At 46.2% G+C, this 20,772-nt stretch overlaps 1 protein-coding gene across 10 annotated transcripts in view; it reads left to right on the top strand.

Annotated features, from left to right (window-relative positions):
• Nucleotides 1-12,192: 12,192 nt before the first annotated feature.
• The window catches only part of atp11c (ATPase phospholipid transporting 11C), a 39,503-nt gene continuing 30,923 nt past the window's right edge, over nt 12,193-20,772 (top strand). For all 10 annotated transcript variants that reach the window (XR_004776724.1, XM_035532130.1, XM_035532131.1 and 7 more), the window contains exon 1: nt 12,193-12,711. Coding sequence is in view for 9 of the 10 variants with exons in the window: in XM_035532130.1 (XP_035388023.1) it covers nt 12,685-12,711 (27 nt within the window). In the remaining variant the exon portion in view is untranslated. The remainder of the gene's footprint in view (nt 12,712-20,772) is intronic.

Here is a 20,772-nt window from a genome sequence, read left to right as displayed (position 1 = left end):
GCACGAGCACTGCTGGGGCTGCCGCGCCGTCTGCATGCATATCCGCTTGGGTGCGTGCGTCTGCCTGTCTGGATGCATGTGCTTCATTATATATCGTTTGCATGTGTGTGCTTTTACTTGGCCCCTGTAAAATCCACATGTTCTAAATGTTGCTGGTTGTTGGCTCCTCCAGTCCGAAGCTTTTAACGGCGGCTTCTGGCTTCGTCCGTACTGTCGCCGGGACAGCACATGATAGCTTCGCTGGGCCACGACGGATCACTGCTCATCCATCTACACTTACAGGTACAGTAAAAGGTAGGACTCAACACAGATACGGGCTCCCCTCAACTGCCATCATCTTCCCTCTCTCCCCGCAGCTGCGGGCCTGTTTATATCCCAATCTGGAGAGCGGGCGATGCCAATTTCCCTGAAGCTGCACTCGGGGCCTTTCTTACGCTGTCGCCTTTGTGTCTGGGTGCGCGGCGAGGAATGTGGGAAAGGGAGGCAATTAAAGTATTGTGTAACCCAATTAAGCGCACTGCCCTGCAGCGGCAGTGTGGGACGCCGCACCGAGCTTGGCCTCGCCCGGAGTCTGCCGCCTGGCACCCGAGCGCCTCGCCCAGGCGTACCCCTGACCGCGGACAGCCACCGTCCAAGCCGAGGGCCTTTAACGACTGGCCGGTTTGGTAAAAACGTGTCGGACGGTTCGTCTGGTGCGGCATGTTGGGAAATGCGACAGAGAATTGATCTGGAGACTGGGTGGGCTGAGCTGCAGTAAATGGGGAAAGTGTGAGTGTGTGAGTGTGAGCCTCTTTTCCCTCTTCTGGGCTATTCATTAGCTCTCCGATTTCCATATTGCCCCCCCACTCCACCCCGCGCTTTAATCTGGGTCCAGCGCACGAAAGATGGATGTGTGACAATTACATCAGTCACAGCCGCCCATCACTTTGTCGCCACGGAGACAAGCAGTCAAAAGGCAGAACCAGGGTTTTACCAGTAGCCTGAAAGCTTTGAAATATCCTTCGAGGTAAACTGAATTAAATTCGACAATTGTAATTCTAAAATCCTTTGACGTCGTGCTATTAATATGATGCCTATTATGCTCAAGTGTAGCTCAGATTTCTCAGCGCTGAATATAATATTTGATTGCTTACTCTCCTCTGGCTATTTCACTTTGATGTCTTTGATCTTTGGTCTGAGAGTCCCTTATTTGATGATTCTACAGAGACCTAAATCATGGCAAACACAACGCTGCCATTGGCTTAAATTGGTTTTGTCCGGCTCTTTCTTGTCTGTTGGTCGGCGGTTGCTGGGCACTATATTCGAAATGCCTGAACAATGACAGGCCACAATGAACATGGTCAATTAACTGTATAACCCCGCCATCAATTAAGGCATCAATTACTGAGTTGATAGATGAGGCTAAATGACGCGATTCATTTTCTCCATCCAGTGGGAAACCAAACCATCGGAAGCAGCAGTATGTGAAAATCAGTTGATGAATGTCTTCGATACGTTGTCATCCTGTGGCCAGCGGAGACGTAAAGCCTTTTTTCCTGAAAAATGTAAAGAAGGATATCTTAAAAATTACCAGCAGAAACAAAAAAAAACTACAATAAAACATTACCACTAGCATTAAGAAACTTTTACTATATTCAGAGACATAAAATAGAAACATTTTAAAATAGCAAATTTAAATTTATGCATTTCTCCTCTGGGTTTTCATTGTTCAGAATTAGACTCAAGTAGATTTCACACATTTTATGTACCTTAATGATTTCAATATTAACACTGTATGAATATTATGTATTAAGTGAACTGACTAGAGAATAAAGCTCAAATCACATTTCCACCACTCAGTACATGTCTGTGGTGCACCATTTAATTCTCATACTTCCATTATTATAAAGTTTCTGAGTCAGTGAACACATTTATGGCTTCACTACATGTTACATAGTACAAAAGGTTCATGTATAATCTCTATGAGTTTTAATATAATGATGGACAGTCTATTTTCTAAGTTACTAACTTAAATGTTGCATTTTTTCTGTTTAAGTGAATAGTCAAAAAGTGCTTTTTACAAATAGCGAACAATTTTTTTTTCTATCCTGATCATTCAAAACTAACATCCCATAACTTCACATGAATTTTTGGACTGAATAGTATTTATCATGTATTTAATTCATTAAAACTATAAAAAGAAACATAGGGAGGAAAGAGTCTCCGACATGGGATAATGAGCACAGCCATATTGTTCCCCTGAAAATAAAATCAAATGAATCACTGAAATGTTCCATCAGGCTTCGACATGTGTAATTACAGAATAAATCTTTCTTCAGAGATATTGACCTGAAATTATGTCATATATTTGTAAGGATTCTGCGTTTTCTCCCGATTTTATGAGGTCTGGGTTTAATGCTTTACTTTTAATCTCCTGTTATTCCGGCCATCAGATTAGAGCCAAAATGACATCAGTTATCAGCTTTTTTTTCTCCATTAGGGATTTGACAAATGCCCCCTTTCTAACACCCCTCATATCATTCTGCTTGACTTTTCCCTGGGTTTGAATTTGGTTATTGATTGTCTGGTCTGTTTCACTTGGAAAAGGTTGATAAAAGGAGGTTTTCACTTTCTCTATTCGATGTGACAGCTTCCTAACAAGAATAATGGAAAGGGCCCATTCACAGGCAAATCGACCTAATTCAGCGTGCCCCTCCACTTTCAATGGAGGACTCCCAGTCCTCCCCTGCCCATTTCATCACAGTCCTCGCTCTTCAGTAGCCTTCAAAGTTAGCAGAACTCCTCCAGCAGAAAACACTGCTCTTTGTCACCCTCCCTGCTTGGCCATCAAACAGATAAATAGGTCCATAAATGCATACTCCGTTTAAAAAAATTTTTTTTTAAAAGGCAGTGAAATGGCCAGACGCAGCCAGCCGACTTCATGACCGACCCGCTCTCGCTCTGGCTCCGGCCTGCGGCGCGTCTTTGTGCGCGATATCTGACAGGCATCGCAGCGTCGTCCTCCCGGGAGGTTTCCCGCTGCGAGATGCGTTCGGTCCTTCCGCAAATCCGCGTGTTCCGAGAAAGCGAGCCTCTTGTATTGTCCGGCGTTTCCCAGAGTGCAGGAAATGTACCCCGGAGAAACCCGATATCACTTTGACGAGCTTACACCGAGGCATTATGGAGGCGAAACCCTAACCCCTCCATCTAACCTCTTTTCACGACACGATCCTTAAACTGCTTGTAATAACAAGGGGCCTGGCCTGCATAATGCCTGGCCCTAGCCTGGACCACTGCCAGCTCTGAGCAGAGCGCAGGTGTGCGAGCTAACCAGGCTTGGACAGCCAACACTGGGCCTGTTCACAAGGGGATTAAGGTATCACGCCTGCCCTGGCTGTAAGAAGATGATGCCTGTTGGACTCAGGGCGTTTTCTTGCGCACCGACGGCATTATGGGACGTGCAGAGAGCGAGACTAAGCCTGCCACCAGTGTGAGCTACGAGTGGCCGCGTGCGAATCTCGGCAGACACCTGCGGCCTGCCTGTTCCGAGCCAGTGAAAGGAACGTCTGGTGGAGTTTAGCGTAAAAGATGTGAATTTCCTTCTGAAAACGAGCACACACAGGCTTGGCGCTGCCTTTTAAGTCGTCACCGGCCTGCACACTTTTACAGACTGCCATGTTTCTTCAAGCCATGGGAACTCTGCCAGATCACCTTTTTGGGTTGTACAGTTCCCAGATCGGGTGAGAACAAGTCCAGGAGTATGTGTTCTTAGGTATGCTGGTAGATAGGGCAAAATAAAACCATGAGCTCTTCCAAGATTTTGGATCTCGACCTTAGCTTTCCCACAGCTCTCCGTTAACAATATTCTAACAAATGGTACAGACATAAAGAAAAGGAATTTTTGGAAATATATATATATATGTATATATATATATATATATATATATATATATATGTATATATGTATATATATATATATATATGTATATATATGTATATATATATAATCATCTATAATCACCTTGGCTTTTATTAGGACATTCAATAATGAATAATTCCTGTGCTGTTTGTAATAACAAACAGGAAAAGAATTGCAGCATGCAATTCTGAGGTTCAGGCATGTGGGATTTTGACTCTCCCTGTCACACACCCAGTCCAGTGTGTCCCGCCACGGTTTCTCGGCCCTTCCTGAAAGGCGGCCGGGAGGAATCCACGTCCCGCTCCGAATGCACGCCTGCTCCTGCTCTCGATTGGCTATTCAGCCTCCTCTAGGGAGACAAGCCCCAATCACAATATTGTCAAGGCTCTGTTGGTTTTCTGGTTCAAATCCTTGTTCACGCTGTTTGCTGAGTACTCGTCTGCTGTGACAGCCTTCAGACAAACAGAGACTCCTGAAAGAGGGCTTCCACGAGCAGATCCTTCCTGCTGGGCAGAGGCTGAAATGGCCCTTTCTCTCGCCATCAAGTGGAACCCAGCCTATTGAGCTGGCCCCTTGGAGCCCCACACTGAGGTGGGCTATGGGCCAACGCTTCACCCCTCAGGGCCTGGGCCACCCTCATGATGTCCCTGGACACCTGTGCCACCTACCCCCTGCTACCCCCTGCTACCCCCATCGTGGGAACCCCCACTGCCCCCCTTGCCTCGGCCGAGCCCCGTTACCCAGACCAGCGTGGAGCTGAGCCAGGCGGCCGGTTTCGGACGTACCGCTTGCACCGCTCCCTGCCCTGTTCAGGGAAACAGCCTTATTAACTGAGTTTAGACTGATCGGTTATTTTCGAATGAATTCTCCCGTGCATTTTGCTGAAGAAATTCAATCGCAGGTGAGGGAAGCCTCAGCCGATGAAATTTCAGCCCTTTTTACGACCACACAAAGGAATGCGGTGGGTTTTAAAAACTGGGTCCTGTGCCAGCAACCCCACCCGGTGTGCCCGCTCCGGCTAAATCTCCATGGCACACTACAGAAAAATGGCATCAATTAATCAGCATTCATGAACCGTTTACTTGAGCCTCCTTTTGTTTGCTGCGAAGTTTAATCCAGACACAGGCTTGGCTGTTTGAGGCCTCGTGGGCTGTTTTGAGGCCTTGCGGGCTGCAGCGCTAATGCACAACACGCTGCCGCCGCCATAAGCTCCTCTGCTGCAAAGCGCGAGAAAGTGTCCTTTGCACTGTGCAGGTAAATGACAGTTTATTCCTTTATTAACTTTCACACATAGCAGGCTTAATAGCAGCTGCGGGGCTGACTCCCTTCCCCGAGAAGGGAGTCAGAAATGAGTCGAGACAGCTACACTCCTCGAGCAACCGGAGGTCCCGATTTTGCCACACAGGGCAGGAAGTCTGTGGGTCTCCCTTCCTCTCCACTGCTCTCTCTCTTCAGAGGCCAATCCCGACCTCGCTATGCCAATTCATTCCTCTTCGCCATGTGAAGACATCTGTCCATATTCCAGATATCCCATTTTGGTGCAAATGATCCCCCTTGAAGGAGGCAATTTTTACAATATGGCAATTCTACGATTTTCAGCACGGCTTAGCGCCGATTCTTTGCCTTACCGAAGAAGCAAGTTTAATTGGAAGGCTGCATTTAAAGTCATTCCACAATTATACAATTATACTGGAGATGTATGTCTGCATGTTGCTGCGTTTGCACCAATTTACTGCACTTTCTGCGCAGTTTAGAACCCGCTTCCCTTTCAGTGGATGCAAATTCCCCTCATTTAGCTCCAAATGAAGCATAATTGCTCATATTCAAGCAAACACCTTTGCTATGAGAGGTTCCTCCTAGTTAGTTCGCATTAAATCTGTGCAGAACAAAAATCCTCAAATCCATTTGTGCACATGTGCCAGCTGGATCCTTCTGCTGGGAGAAGCATGAGGAAATGGGTGATGCAATTCAACACATTTGACATCCTGCTAACACTTCTTCCTGTTAGCGGCATCTAGAAACTTCACTTTTTAACGTGCCCAAACACCAAAACACGAAGACCTGCTGCAAAAAAAGGAGGGTGGGAGGGGGGAGTAAAACATTCACGCTGTAGAACTGTGGAGACGGTGTTTAAATTTAATTCGCGATTATTTATTTATTTGTGTGTTTTACGTTTCTGCGTCTCACAGCAACTTCCTCGGAGGAGGCTAAAAAGAAAAGGGGGGGAAAAAAAGAAGAGTTTGCATCTGTTTTGCAGTCACGGAGGACTGTCACCCAGGAAATATGGGACTCTAATTAGTTCAAACGTGCGCCCCTGGTGCACCCTTCTGTTGTAAAAATAATGGAATTATGCGTGGCCCAGACATTTGATCATCAAAGGATACTCTAGCCTTTCCGCTCTTTTGTTTTGGATGCTGGAAGTTAGAGAGCGAGTCATTGTCCACAAGGCCCAGAGTAGCCCAAGTGGCAGACCAAGCACACCACTGACAATAGCTTACAAGAGACACTTTTAATTCACACCCTCTTTTCTTAAAAAGAGGGGGCCAGCACAACAAACCGTTGACCCACTGATATACAATTAAGAGTGATGGGGCAGTTAATGCTACAAGCAGCTCTGTTTAACAGTCTGTCTTTGACCCTCTGCCTTTGAATAAATATAATGCGGCCGGCGAGCGAGAGAGACCGCGGTAACAGAAAGGGAGCCAGGGAGATTTTAAGCCACAGATAAGTAGTTAAAGACCTTTATAGAGTATAACACCATTCTCCTTGCTGAATAAAAATAGGATTTAGTGTTTTTTCCACTTAATTTGAATCAAAAGAATCCCCACCTTACATATTGCGCTGGTAATGTAATGGAGAGAGAATCACAAAAAAGGCTTTGTGGTCCTGACACCTTCTATAGTGGGCCTGTGTTGTCCTGCAAGCAAAAGGGGGAGAGAGCTTTTTCTTCTGCGCCGTGCTATCTGCTAACCCATTCTAATTGATCCCGCTGCATTCCTGCGCTGGCTGCATTCACTGAATAACGAGCGATGTACTGAATGCCCATGAATTGGTGCCTTCTAAGAGGAGCCGTAAAACAGGCCCTACTCCCCCCCCCCAGCTCTGGCGCTCCCCCTCTAACCACCAAGATCCCCTCAATCCTTGGCCAAAGCCTGCTCTAGCTTCACCGCCCATAAAAGCCCCACTATTGTGCAGCGATGCAGCACCACAAAAGCTGTCCATCTCTCCGAGGCCTCAAAAGCTTGGTCTCACACAGGCTGGAGTGACAACCCCCCCCCCCCCCCCCCCCCCCCCCCGGTAAACTCTCACTCTGCTTCTACGCGTATCCACACATATATTCTACATTTTTTCCTCTCTCTTTCCCTCTTTCTCCCCTTCTCCCCCAGTCTCTCTCTCTCTCTCTCTCTCTCCCTCCATCCATCCCACTCTCTCCCTCTCTCTCTCGCTCTCTTTCGTTGTCTTCCACCCTCCGTCACACACGCTCTCCCTCTCCCTCGCACTCTCTCACCTCGGCGCACAAAGCATCAATCTGTCCCCAGTGCCGGCACCCTCGTCCCTTTGTCTCATCCGCAGGTGTCTGTGAAAGCCCCGGCCGCCCCGGCTTCCCGGCGCGCCACGCCTAGTCCGGGCCCAGGAACTGCTGACAAAGGCTCGCTGTGGGAATGAGGGATGCGTCGAAGGAGGCAGGGAAGATAGAACGCTGGGGGGTGGAGTGGGTGGGGTGGGGGGGTCTTTTAGGACAGATGGCTGGGGAAGTTTCACAACTTTTAGCAAGCCAGGACTCCTCCATGGAGACCACCCTACAGGACTGGGTGCAGAGACCCAGAGTGACCAAGGAAAGAGGCACCGGCAGAGTGCTCGGGGGGCCTGATATCTATTTGAAGGACTGGAGAACATATTATCGCTCTAATTTCTGACCTCTGGCACCAACGGATTGTGTGACACCCCCCCCCGCCCAATCATCACTAGATCTCTGCAGTCAAAACCTGTACTGAAGTCCTAATTGCCTTGTTTACATTACCATTGTATTAAATAATCATTGTATGAGGATAACTGATTAATTTTTCATACAAGAATAAAGTTCCATACATGCTTGATAAATGTCATAAAAACACGTACCTTAAGCTTCCGTGTTCGTATAATTTTGTCAGATCCTGCATAATTGATTGATTATGGTCCTATGACATATAAATCAGTAGAGCTACAGGCAAGGCAAACGTTTGATGCTTTCAAGAGGTCTTACATTCACATTTGCTTTGAGTTATGACAAGATGACATGGCATGACAAAGCTTTAATTTTTTAAATCAGATACTGACCAGGACTGACAGTTTCTCCAAAACGAAACACGAAATTCCGAGATGATCTGAACGCCAAGTATGATTATGGCATTATATGTTTTATGACATTTAAAAAAATATCTATCCAAACAATTTTTAGGGTTTGATTTTTAACTTTAAATAATGCATTATCCTAATATAAACTGGTTATACAATTAATTTGACCTATTTAGAATATTCAGTTTATGTATTTACATGCGTATTTAGCCTACTTACCTGCTTGCTTAAGCAAAATATCTCCGAACTTAATTCCTGTTTATTCACTTTTTTTTTCTTTTTTTTTCCTAATTAAGCCCAGTCTTGGGCTATCTGTAAACCTAATCCAATATTACATTGCTTTGAAGAACTCGTCGCTTAAAAAACTGTCAAACGATGACTTGTACAACCGATAAAGCGGCTCGGGAACAGTATTTAATATTATTATTATTATTATTATTATTATTATTATTAGTGGACGGGTGGTCTTGAATCTCTCGGCAGCAAAGAAAGATATTTATCCTACATTACACTGCCCTCTTGCGGGCTTACTTAAAATTACAGATTTTCTGCTGTCTTAAAAACGTAAAAATGCTTTCATTTCGACACAAACGTCAATTTATACGAACGGCTTAATAAAAAGAAATTATTAAATATAATAAAATTTATGCGTCATGTGAAATATGACATTATACTTAATTTTCTCCTCCACACTGCACGCAATCGGTCCTACAAGACACTTTGATACTTTGAAGAAGTCGTGTCTGATACAATGAGACATTTGAAGTTTTGACTGATACAATAAGACATTTTGACATTAGGTATTGTTCGATAGATCATATTTGCCATGCATGTATATACGTGCATTGCATGTATGCAGTGGGAAAATGATTTATTTATATTTCCTATATACAGATGAGACTGATCTGTCCTGTAGTAGAAAGAGTTGGCCCTGCGCTTGAGTTTGCTATACTATTAACAGTTTTTCCTCTCCAAATTCAGTTCCTTTGGCATATTTCTGCAATAAATCTAAAAGTGTAAAATTTCCTATTTCTTATATTTCAGAAAATAAGTTACTGTACAAAGTATGTGTACCTATAGTTGTCTATACCTATAGTTACTTATACCTATAGTTACTTATACCTATAGTTACTTATACCTATAGTTGCCTATATCTACAGTTGCTTATACAGTCACCTATACCAATATATGCTTATACTTATAGTTGTCTATACCCATAGTCACTTATACCTATAGTTACATATACCTATAGTTCCATATACTTATAGTTGTCTATACCCATAGTTACTTATACCTATAGTTACATATACCTATAGTTCCATACTTATAGTTGTCTATACCCATAGTTACTTATACCTATAGTTACATATACCTATAGTTCCATATACTTATAGTTGTCTATACCCATAGTTACTTATACCTATAGTTACATATACCTATAGTTCCATATACTTATAGTTGTCTATACCCATAGTTACATATACTTATTAGTTACCTATACCAATAGATGCTTATATTTATAGTTGTCTATACCTACAGATGCTTATATGTATAGTTACCTACACCTGTAGTTACCTACACCTGTGGTTGCCTCATGTGGGCCCTCTTTTCCCCTTCATCTGGCTCTCCACAGGATGCGTGAAATGGAGTAATAGCATTTACCTGTCCACTGAGAATATTCTTGCAAAAATCTGGAATTATGCCCCTTTTAAAATAATACACTAGAAATTAAACTACACTTTATATAGAGTTATATAACATTATAGGCTAGATTTAGATGACCTAATATTATCAAATAGAGGGAGGGTGTTGCAGCCTCACAAACACACTTCCATTAGCTATTACAGGAAGTAGGAAGTTGGTGATTTTATTCTTTGGGAGTCAAGCACTCTGAGGCTCTGCCCTCGCTCTACACAGGAATTATACTTCATCTCCTACCACTGCCAAACTCATAACACCCTTATCTTTTCATATCAGCCATTACCACACCCAGTTCTGCAGTGCAGTTTAACTGTTTGCGGTCTGCTGGTATATTGTATGGTCTTCACTAATCCGTAAATAAAATAAGTTAAACTCTTAAGTAGTGTAGTTCAGTGAGGTATGTTTAAACTAAAATGCTTTTTCCTGAAAACCTTGTTAAATATTAATGTATTGTGTATAATGGTTATGTGAAGTAAAGCTTTACTGTGGACTGTATATCTGTGTATATGTGTGAGCATATCTTTGTCTTGTAGAATATCTGATACAATACACTGAGGTCCTCCCCAATCACATACAATAAACAGCTAGGCAATGAATAAAACTAGCACTAATATAGTACAAGTTTACGAGGCCAAGGGAGGACCAACAAAGGTCACGATCCATTACACACATTAATTATATTTTTGCTGTCTGTTTAGTAACACTATAAGGCGCCAAATTTCACAATTTATTCTGGTTTACGACAAAAATAATGACGCGAGGAGCAGCATGCAAAGGCCAGAACAAAAGAGAAAGAAAGCACAAGCCCCTGAACGGAAATCAAGATAATCTGGCAACCCGCCTATTATAACGACCTCAAAAGGGGCGGCGACAACGTGCTCTGAAAATGTCTGCGCGCAATTAATTCACACAATACGTCAAGAAAGCAGCAACAAACAGATGAGGAGGGCCGACCTGCGTGTGTAAGCAGTGAAAGTTAAGATAGAGATAAGGCCGTTCCGCAAACAATGAATAATGCACAAAGATCCTTATATGATTGTAGTCTAAGTAGACACGGATAATTCAGCTGATAACTTTGTACTTATTTGTAATGTCAAATATAGTAGCCTATATTTTTCACAAATTGTGATTAGACTGAAAGTGAATTTTAGCTTCGTGCTAACTTGTACATAGCACAAATAGTGGTTAACTTTAGGCAAACCACATAAGCCTCTAACATAAAATATTGTTACTCTAACAAAATATTATTACGCATAAAATCATGATTTGTATACTGTTCAACTATGCGCGCCACTGTATGATATAAAGTCTTATAATATCCTCATTCTAAAACTTAAGCAAGTATTACTTTAAGGATTTAAGCAACTGTTGGCCTAAAACAGTTTTCTAGGCTGCAGTCAGTGTCAACCACACGGGGGAGGTAAAACCAAATCTATCCAACACCAGGCGTTAGCGAGGGACTCAAAAATGAATGACTAACACCAAGTGGAGCAGTCTTGGATTTGCGATATAGAGCTGGTGTATGTTCTACGGCCTGGTTTAGTGCAGCTTCTCTGAAAAGACTACTATCTTGTAGTAATTAAGGCCTTCTGTCTTAGTCTTAAAGCAGTCATGATCTTGGTCTGGTAGGCCCACAACGTCTGGTGCATCGCTCGCATAACACTCTCTCTATCTATCTATCTATCTATCTATCTATCTATCTATCTATCTATCTATCTATCTATCTATCTATCTATCTAATATATATAGATATATATAGATATAGATATATATAGATATATAGATATAGATATATATTGATATATATAGATATATATAGATATATAGATATAGATATATAGATATAGATATATATTGATATATAGATATAGATATATATAGATATATATATATAGAGATATAGATATATATAGATATAGATATATATAGATATAGATATATATAGATATATAGATATAGATAGATAGATAGATATATATAGATATATATAGATATATGCGCGTAGACAAGTCCATGCCGTCGAGATATTAAAACGCACTGTTCTCTTCATCAGTAAAATAGATCACAAATAGGGATTCTATAGGCCTGTCTCGCGTTTTGTTTTAAAATCCACGCATTGAAATAATGCTGGAAATAAGGCAAACTTAAAAAAAAAATAAATTTGAATACTACATTTCCCATGAAGCACCACGACACTACGGTTTAACATAGGGCGGGGTTTGGGGCGTAGTGGCTGGCGTTGTAGAGTAAAATTTGTTTGACAGGGGGTTAAGGAGAAAAGGAGGCGGCGACGGCCGAGCTAGACGCGCATCCTTCGCCACACAACTCCGGTCACTTTCTCTCCGTCGCGCCGTGATCCTGTGCAGTCTATTCAACCGGAATTCTCGCCACAAGCGTCCCCCCCTTTTCCTGAGGCTCAGCAACAGGGCATACATAGTACGGGATGCCGCTGACCGGGAGCTCTCGCGAATAGCACAGACGCTCGCACGCGACTGCGGAATACCTCGTGAGAGAAATGCGAATGGTTCGAGAACGGAGAACCGAAGCGAAACGGAAAGAATGTACCTTCACTGCCGCGTTCCATATAGACTGGGAGCGCAGAATAGGAAATAGATAGCTAGCTAAGACGCGTAATTACCGCCGTACATGCGAAGTTCCTCGCCTTATAGTTACTGGCTTGTAGTCGGCAGAGACGAAGGTAACTGCGGTTTCGCGGCGTCTTCGGACGGTGAAGAAGACACAAGAGAAATATGCTGCGGAGGAGGCTGAACCGCCTGGTAAGTGTCTTCAGCCCACCGCCACCGCCACACACCTGGTCCGGTACACCCCACCGGCGCGTCGGCTGAGCAGCAGACGCGATACGAACAGTCTGAGGAAGATGGCAAGGCTAGTCTGACGAGCAAACTTACGTTTTTTTTGTTTGTTTGTTTTTTATCGCCGACTGACAGTCTCGTCTCTTTAGCGAACATTGCTGGCGTGTTAAACGTGTAACGTAATTAAGACGAAGGAGAAGCTCGCTCCATTGCGAATGCGGTTAGTGTTGAGTAGTTGGGCACTTCTCTCTCATGAAGACTGCGTTAAGTGGGAGTTCACTTCCTTCCTGGTGCAGTAGTCGGTACATTACTCACCGTGGGGGCCGCGTGGTTAGCTCGGAAACTTGCCGCACAACTTCGTGAGCGCGGTGCATGGAAACGCAGCTCGCCAAATGAGATGGCCGGCCGCCGTTAATCAAACACCGGCCCGGTCTCCAGGCTAAGCTCTCTGCGGGCTTTGCGCGGGCTCGATATGTAACTTCCCAATGCCCCCTTATTAGTGTGGTGACCGTTTAGACGGGAACTTTGGCGTCTCCTTTCCTTCAGCGACTCGTATAGCCTCGCCGTAGTGCGCGCGTCCTATGGACGTGGCAAACAAATATGTCAGTAAAGTGTAAATGTATTGAGCGTGGCGGAAGTCGCCTGTTGGCAAGTTTACCTCTGCGCAAGGAAACCGGCAAAAAAAAAACTTCGCCCCTGATATCACCCTTCACTGCCGTACGTCAGTGACCCTGTTGGCTGAGACCACACTCATTACGGACGTCAGAAACCTTTTAAATTTACCCTTTCATCGATTTTCTGTGCAAACGTTCCTGTCACATAATGTTCCCGCACTTAACGTTTGTTCCCCCGCCCCCGGCTTGAGGTCAGCGATCTCCACTCCACCACTGACTAATGATCCCTTTGTCACAGTTAAACTGAGAGATTGAGAGGTAGAGTTAAGATGATTCACAGGGGGTTGGTTTGAAGACTACTGTGTCAAGTGGCAACAAGTGTTAACCAAGTAGTGCAGTTCAGCACAATATTGTTACATTCACTGCCTGTGGAGCATATTGCTTATCGGTTTTCGATAAGATGCGTCTTGGTCTTGTTCTTGTATCCCTATTATAAACTTTAAATATGTCGGGTCATTTGCAGATGACCATGTGCAATGAGAAAAAGAGGTTTGGATTGTTGCCTTACTGGTGACACTGCTCAAAAACTACTTTCAGACATGTTTCTGCACGGTACTGCTCCTGTAACCTGTTGCCACCTCTAACCTGTTGGGCCTAAATCCTCCCGAGACTGGCAGCGTGAGCCGGGTAGATAGCAGCAGTGTGCAGGAAGAGCGGTGTGGTGATCATGCAGGCCACCTTTCCCAGCAGTCCCTAGGTCGGTACATCCGCCCTCGTCTCCATGGCTGCGAACACCCGCAGGTTTGCGGTGCCACACCACTCTGTTTGTGTTGGTGCCCTCATCACCGCAGAGACCCCTATCCTCTGTCAGCCCCTGTCCCCTGTCCTGTTTCACTAAGTCTCAACGTTCCATGATGTGGCCTTGAGAAGACCTGTGGAAGATGGCTCTGGCAACTTCAAGGTTGTCTGTCATTCACAGGAATGCAGTGTCGCGCAGATCTTTGATGCGCTTTCAAGTCCACGACTCTACTAGTGTATTGTGGGTAGGGTGGAGGCCTGACGGAAATGCGATGGCATTCAATTTGGAAGCCTCTTCGAGAAACACGGAAACCGTATGGAAGGACAAAAGCATTCCACTTCCAAAATGTAGCGCGTTCCCAGCCGTTCCTCCGGGCCATACTGCACCGGCTGGTAGCTGAAAGTAAGGAAGTGCTTGTGTGGCTGTGAGTTCTGGAAAAGTTCTGGTAAATTGTCTGCAGACACACCAACACAGTCAGGGGCTAAGATAATGACAGACTAGGCCGTGATGTGTCCGCTGCACATTCCGATGGTGAGTCTTTGCATTTCAGTGTTTAACATGTCATATCCTGTTTGGATGACTGCGTGCCCCCAGCCGCCTGTTCTGACGCCCCAGGCGGTAGATCTCCCTTCCGCAGTTGAAAGTAGATTTAGTAAGTGGGTGAACGTTTGATGCATGTGTTTACCCAGAGTGACCCCCCTGAGGAGATCTGAAGACGGGGTGCTTGGGTTCACCATGTGTTAACTAACGTTGTCCCATGGCAAAAAGCTACTGCAGACCTTTGTGCCGTGAGGCCAGTTCTCTCCGCTCTTCAGGGTTTCCTTTCCCCCACGTGGGCCTGGAGCCACTCCGGACACCCGTCTTCCACCACGAGGCCTGGCCAGATCTGCTAGTGCCCGGGGCCAGGTGGGAGAGGTCTGGGCTGAGTGCGTCAGAGGGAAGGCATCCATCCACAGCAAACCTGCTGCTCAGGTTTGTCGGGTGCACCCGCCCCAGGCCAGGCCGTGGCAACACGCCCACGTGCGCAGCGCGCGAGTTGCCTCTGGGGCGCTCCACGCTCGTCCTGCTGGTGGGGGTGGTACGGCAATCCCCACTGGTCACAGCCTGAAAGTTGGCCGTCGCTAGGCAAATTTAATCATCCAAGCGCAGCTGGTGAGGGAATCTCCCAGGCGTTTGTTTTTAGGGAGACAGAATTGTTCGTGGTTGCGGACGTAGCCCGAGCAGCTGGTTTCTGGTTATTTGCCTTCAAAACATGGCTCTAGGGCAGGGAAAAAAAAACCAACAAAATAGGAAAAACCGTGTCAACGAGCTTGTGCCATTTTCTCTGCTGGGGCCGGGTCCGACTGGAGGCGTTCGTGTTGAGGTCGTGGGGCGTGGTCGTCGGGTGTGTAGTGGGCCTGTGGACTGCCCAGCTGCCTCAGGGTGCTGGTTTAAGTCGGTCTTTGTTGTGCCACTGCAGCTCTGCACGTTAGCCGGCACAGAGCGGCTCACTCGTCCTTCTGGTGGCCGTGAGCTGCACCAGGGCTCCGCTGCCAGGGTTCTGGCAACCCCACCACGGGCCACAGCCCACCTGTCGACTGATGATGAGCGGGGATTTGCATGTCTCTGGGGTGAAGTGGCCATGCAAGGCCTGCCTTGGCTCCCTGATTTATCAACACCGTTTCATCAGGAGAGGCCTCGTATTGATCCGAAGTCTGCGGCTCTTTGCCGCCATTTGTCTTGCTTCCACCCCTCATCCTCAAACATTTCCTGAACTTACTGGTGGGGACAGAAATGCTTACACTGACTTCTGTCATCCTGTGTGTGTGTGTGTGTGTGTAATATATATATATATATATATATATATATTATATATATATATATATATATATATATATATATATAAGAAATCTTGCCACATGCCTGCTGCCTGTAAGGGAAGTGCTGTCAGCTTTGCTCATCAGTAGTTCTGACCGCTAAATTGCATTTTCATCGCGATTTGAACATGCGCGATAAACATACTGCCCAAGCCGTAGCGCTTAAGAAACATTCACGTGTAAATAAACCTTTTTATTTTCTTATTTGTCCTATCGGATGAAGCGCTCGCGTCCTTTGGCCAGTCATGCCAAGCCACTTTACTCCCCTCAGATTGGTGTCAATTTGGTGGTTAGCTAGGCAGTTAGCATGATGGCTGATTGAGGGGATGAGCGTGCGGAAAAGCACCTTATGTCCTGCTCTTTGTAAGCCATTTTGGTTTCCATGACTGTTGTTGGTCACTGGGTGTTACGTGGGCTTTCTTTTGTTCTCCTTGCGCTTTTATGTTTGGTTTCGTTAGACTATTTTGGACACTTGTGTTGGCTTCCTCCGCATTTCCTGTGTGTTCTAGGCCCATGACAATGAGGTTAGAAGGAAATATTTTAAAGGGAGCAAGAGAAGGATTTTTTTTAATATAATTAAATTCTTTAAATGATTGTCCTTTTAATTGGCTGAGTATTCATGTGTAATTTGCCCAATAAATTATTTCAAAAGCACTTGTTTGTCACCCGATTTGCGGTATAACCATTAACGCACAAAAACAACCAAGGAACTGTGCGGCTAATGTTCACACTTAAATATTTGTTCATTTATCGAAAGTCGTATCGTGATGGTGCTGAGCAATGCTCTCGCACGGCCATGCCTAGTGCGAGCCTACTGGTGCGGTCCCGCGCTGTGGCAGGCAGAGAGGAAAGGACGTGTCCAGACACGCGCAGGGAGAGAGTTACCTGTTGTTGTTTTTCTGGAATCTTCAAAGGACCTTCGCCTTCCCGACTCTGATTGCAGCAGCGGCAACCGGCAGTGGGAGAGGGGGGCGCCGATGGCTCAGGGAGACGCGGATGAGTTTGGCCCTCTTGTCGCTATCTAGAAGGGAAGCCTGAATTTTTAGTTTGTTCCTCTGAATAATTCAGTGGCCTCGTTTATTCGGAACTCTCCTCGGCACGCTGCTCCTCCCCGCAGGGCGACGTCAGGCTGGCGGCACTCGGCGCGCGTGGCCGCCGTCCGTATATTTCTCAAGCCTTATCCCGAGACTCCCGGTGATCTGCTCTGGCTTTTGGCACTGCCCCGAGAGCGCTCGCGCGGAGATGTGAAGAAAGCGATGAAAGAGGGGGTGTGTGGATGTCTGCACGGGCGCGCGCGCGTGCGTGCGTGCGTGCGTTTGTAGTGGAGGTTGATGAGTTTGCATTCACTGCTGCCCCTTAAAATGATGCTCGCCACTCGTAGAAACACAACTCTGTGCGTGCAAACACACACACAGTGTTCAGGCTGACACTCGATCCACACAGAGGAGGCTGGGAGCTGGCATACATCCATCCTCCCCCCTTTATCACCACCACTTGTGACACAGTTACCTTTCTTTTTATTTTTTTTATGGCTCCTCAAATGAAAGTGGCTAATTAGGTGAACAGTAACTACAGTCAGCAACGCTGCTTGTGTTCTAAAAGATAATAACGGCAGATGCATGGCAGTTGAGATACCACCTTCTCTCTCTCTCTCTCTTTGATGAGTCAGCATTTTAATGTAAATATCTCGAGCCATTGTCGGGGAGCTTGCACAACTCCTAAGCCGTTTCTGTCGTGCTCTCGCTCGCTCGCTCGCTCTCGCTCTCTCTCTGGGTGCGGGGCGAAAGTCCCAATGCAGTTACACGAATTGGTTGTTACCGACACTGCACAGTAAAACGTTGCGTGATTATATTGCTACACACTGTGATTTAATAATTGCAAGATGTAGTACAAAGCACGCTGATTTTGAGAGGCGCGAATTTCCCTGAACTATTTTTATCTAAAATGGTTTGCGTTCTTTTTCCGTGTTTGTGACGGAGACCATCACCCCCTGAAGGAGAGGGTGGTGTGACGGAGGCCTGGTAGTCCGGTGGTCGAGGCACGTGTTTGCCCCCTGTAGGACCCGGGTTCCAGAGCCAGGTGTGGTTGTTGCCCTTAGCCTTCGTCACAGTATTACAAAAGGCAGCATTGCGATTGTTTTCTAATTATGTTGAGTAGCGACTGGAATGGAGTGCTTCCTCTCCCCCACCTTGCTGTTGCTTTTCAGAGGTGTTCTGCCTCTGAATACTGAATCCCCGCCCTTTAGTGGGAGACTACGGTAGTGCTGTGGTGGCGCTTTAATAAGAACTTTTTCCCTCTTCTAAGTGAGCCGATGACCTCTCCCCAAGCCCTGGAGAAGACTTGGGTTGGGCTGAGCAAGAGAAATGTGGAATTTGAATGACTTCGTTCAAGGATTGTCTCGCTGGATAAATGGACAAAAAAACACACACACCCCCCCCAAAAAAACAAAACAAAACATGTTTTGCACTTATTCCTCATGTGACCTGGGGAAGTGTGGTACAGACAAGGATGTGGCCATTACCGCAGTGCGATCAGGGTCAGGTGCTGTGCTGACCAAATGCTTAACGCGCATGGACTGTCTGCTGTTTTCGTGGGTGGCCTGGACATTTCCTGTGCCTTCGCATTCCTCAGTGCAGGTCCCCCCACCCCCGGTGACCACAGCAAGACGCCTAGAGCTCCAGTCTCCTCTTGACATGCTCCTAAGACCAGACCAGGAGGTTGGGGTTCTTCCCCAACATCTAGCCCGTGTGGATGTCTCTTGTTGTCCTCTGTCCAAAACTCTTCACCACACAAAGAAAGGGGAACTGTCAAATGACTCTGGCCTCTCTCTCTCTCTCTCTCAGAGGGAGTCCCAGAGTCTTGTCCAGGCCGTGGAGCGACACTGCTGACCCAGCTGCTCAAACACTGTCATCCCTGCTACTATTTCAGCTCCGCCGCTGCTACTGGTGAACTGCTGCTGAAGTCTTTGCGACACTTGCTACGTCCTTGAGCTTTGGTGCTCTGTTAACCGCCTGATGTGGCGGTAATGGCTGAATAGATGACTGGCTGCGGCTCGTTGTTTTATTTATTTGGTTTGTTTGTTTTTTTTAGGATATTTTTTTTTTTTTTTTTGCTTGTTTGTCTTATTATTCTTGTATTTATATATTGTTATTCTATTTTTTGCTGGTGGTGAACTTCGTGGTAGCAAATGTCACATTCTCAGAGGAAAGAGGAGGAGATGAATAAAAGATTGGGGGGGGGGTGGTAATCTTGGTTTCCCCCTCGCTGGTCTTTAAAGCGCTTCTTCTACAGCCAGCTGTTCCAAACCACAGCCCTCCCTTGCAGACACGCTCGGCAGAGTGCGTCCTTCTGACACCTTTACTGCCGCTGATGCCAGACCCATTTCCTGACACGTTTCCAGCGCTGATCGTTACAGCTTTTTTCATTTGCCCATTCTGCCCATAAATTATGCTGAAATCTCTTTTGTTGTTTTGTTTTTGTTTAAGTACTTCTCACGCATTTAAACGGGACAGAAAATTCTTCGTTTCTGAATTTGCGAATGCGAGTTTGAAAGCTTCAGGTCATGACTCTAATTTGTTTGGAGTAGGTGAAAGTAGGGAGTATTTACGTAATATGAATGTTGGGACCAGATGGTTCACGGACTGCAGTTCTGTGGCTGTTTATGTCCGTATTCTCCTTGTTGGAGGCTGTTGCTGAGGTGAATGGGAGTGGCTGAAGAGTGACTGCTCTGGCAGGCTTTGTCTTATGCTCAGATCATTCAAGAGAACAAAAAAAGGTCAACAGGTCCGAGCCGTGCTAATTATAGCTAGGGCAGGGGCGCTCATTCGGGGTGGGGGGTAAATTGCTAGCGCATGCATGTGCTGGGTGGGTATAAATGCACCCTTGCACACTTCTGCCAGTCTCCATTTAGATATTATCCATCCCGTATGGATCCACACACCGTGAGCCGCTCCCTCTCGCGGCCGCTGAGCTCGGGTGACCACGGTGACCCTGGCAGGAGCGTGCAGGCATGTTGTAGCATGCCCTTTGAGCCCGCTTCCCTTTGCCCTGATTTGTGTGTGCCTCAGGTAGCATTGGGTCACGAGCTCCAGGGCGCCACGCCGGGGCAGGCACAGACTACCTCCCTCGTCCCACGCCAGGCCTACAGACTTCGTGGGTTATTTTTAAGCTTTCGTTGACACCCCCCCCCCCCTTCTCGCAGAGCTCTTGATTACAAGGTACCCTTTTTGGTGTAGCACAAGTGCCGTTACTCTGGCAACCGGTGCCTCCCCACGGCTGGAGCCTGGCTGCTGTGCCGAACCTCATTTGCATGCCCTGAGTAAGCGAATGAGTGTGCAGAGCACGCAGGCCTGCGTTTAGGGATTACTGTCTGCAGCACTGCCTGTCAGGCCTGGAAAAGATGAACCCTCAGGAGGGCCGGCGGCCGCGTGTGGGGGTGGACGTGTGCGTGTGTACGGGTTTTCCCAAACGCCTTCAGGAGCTTGCCAGTGCCTTTCTCAGATCTGTCTCTTGGCCTGAGCCTGCTGGAACCTCAGACCTCTTAACCTTCAATGTTTGAGTGGCGGCCTGACATTGTGTGTGTTTGTGGAGTGAGGTGATCGGACACCTCCGAAAGTTGTTGGAAGGTTTTGTTTGGGACTGGTTTTTCTGTGGTGAGTGGTGTGTGTGTGCACGCACACTGGTTAAGGTACTAAGCAGGAGCTTGGTGTGTGTGTGTGTGTGTGTGTGTGTGTGTGTGTGTGTGTGTGTGTGTGTG

Source organism: Electrophorus electricus, chromosome 12, assembly GCF_013358815.1.
Source record: "Electrophorus electricus isolate fEleEle1 chromosome 12, fEleEle1.pri, whole genome shotgun sequence".
NCBI classification, from domain to species: domain Eukaryota; kingdom Metazoa; phylum Chordata; class Actinopteri; order Gymnotiformes; family Gymnotidae; genus Electrophorus; species Electrophorus electricus.
This window is presented reverse-complemented; position numbering and strand designations above follow the sequence as displayed.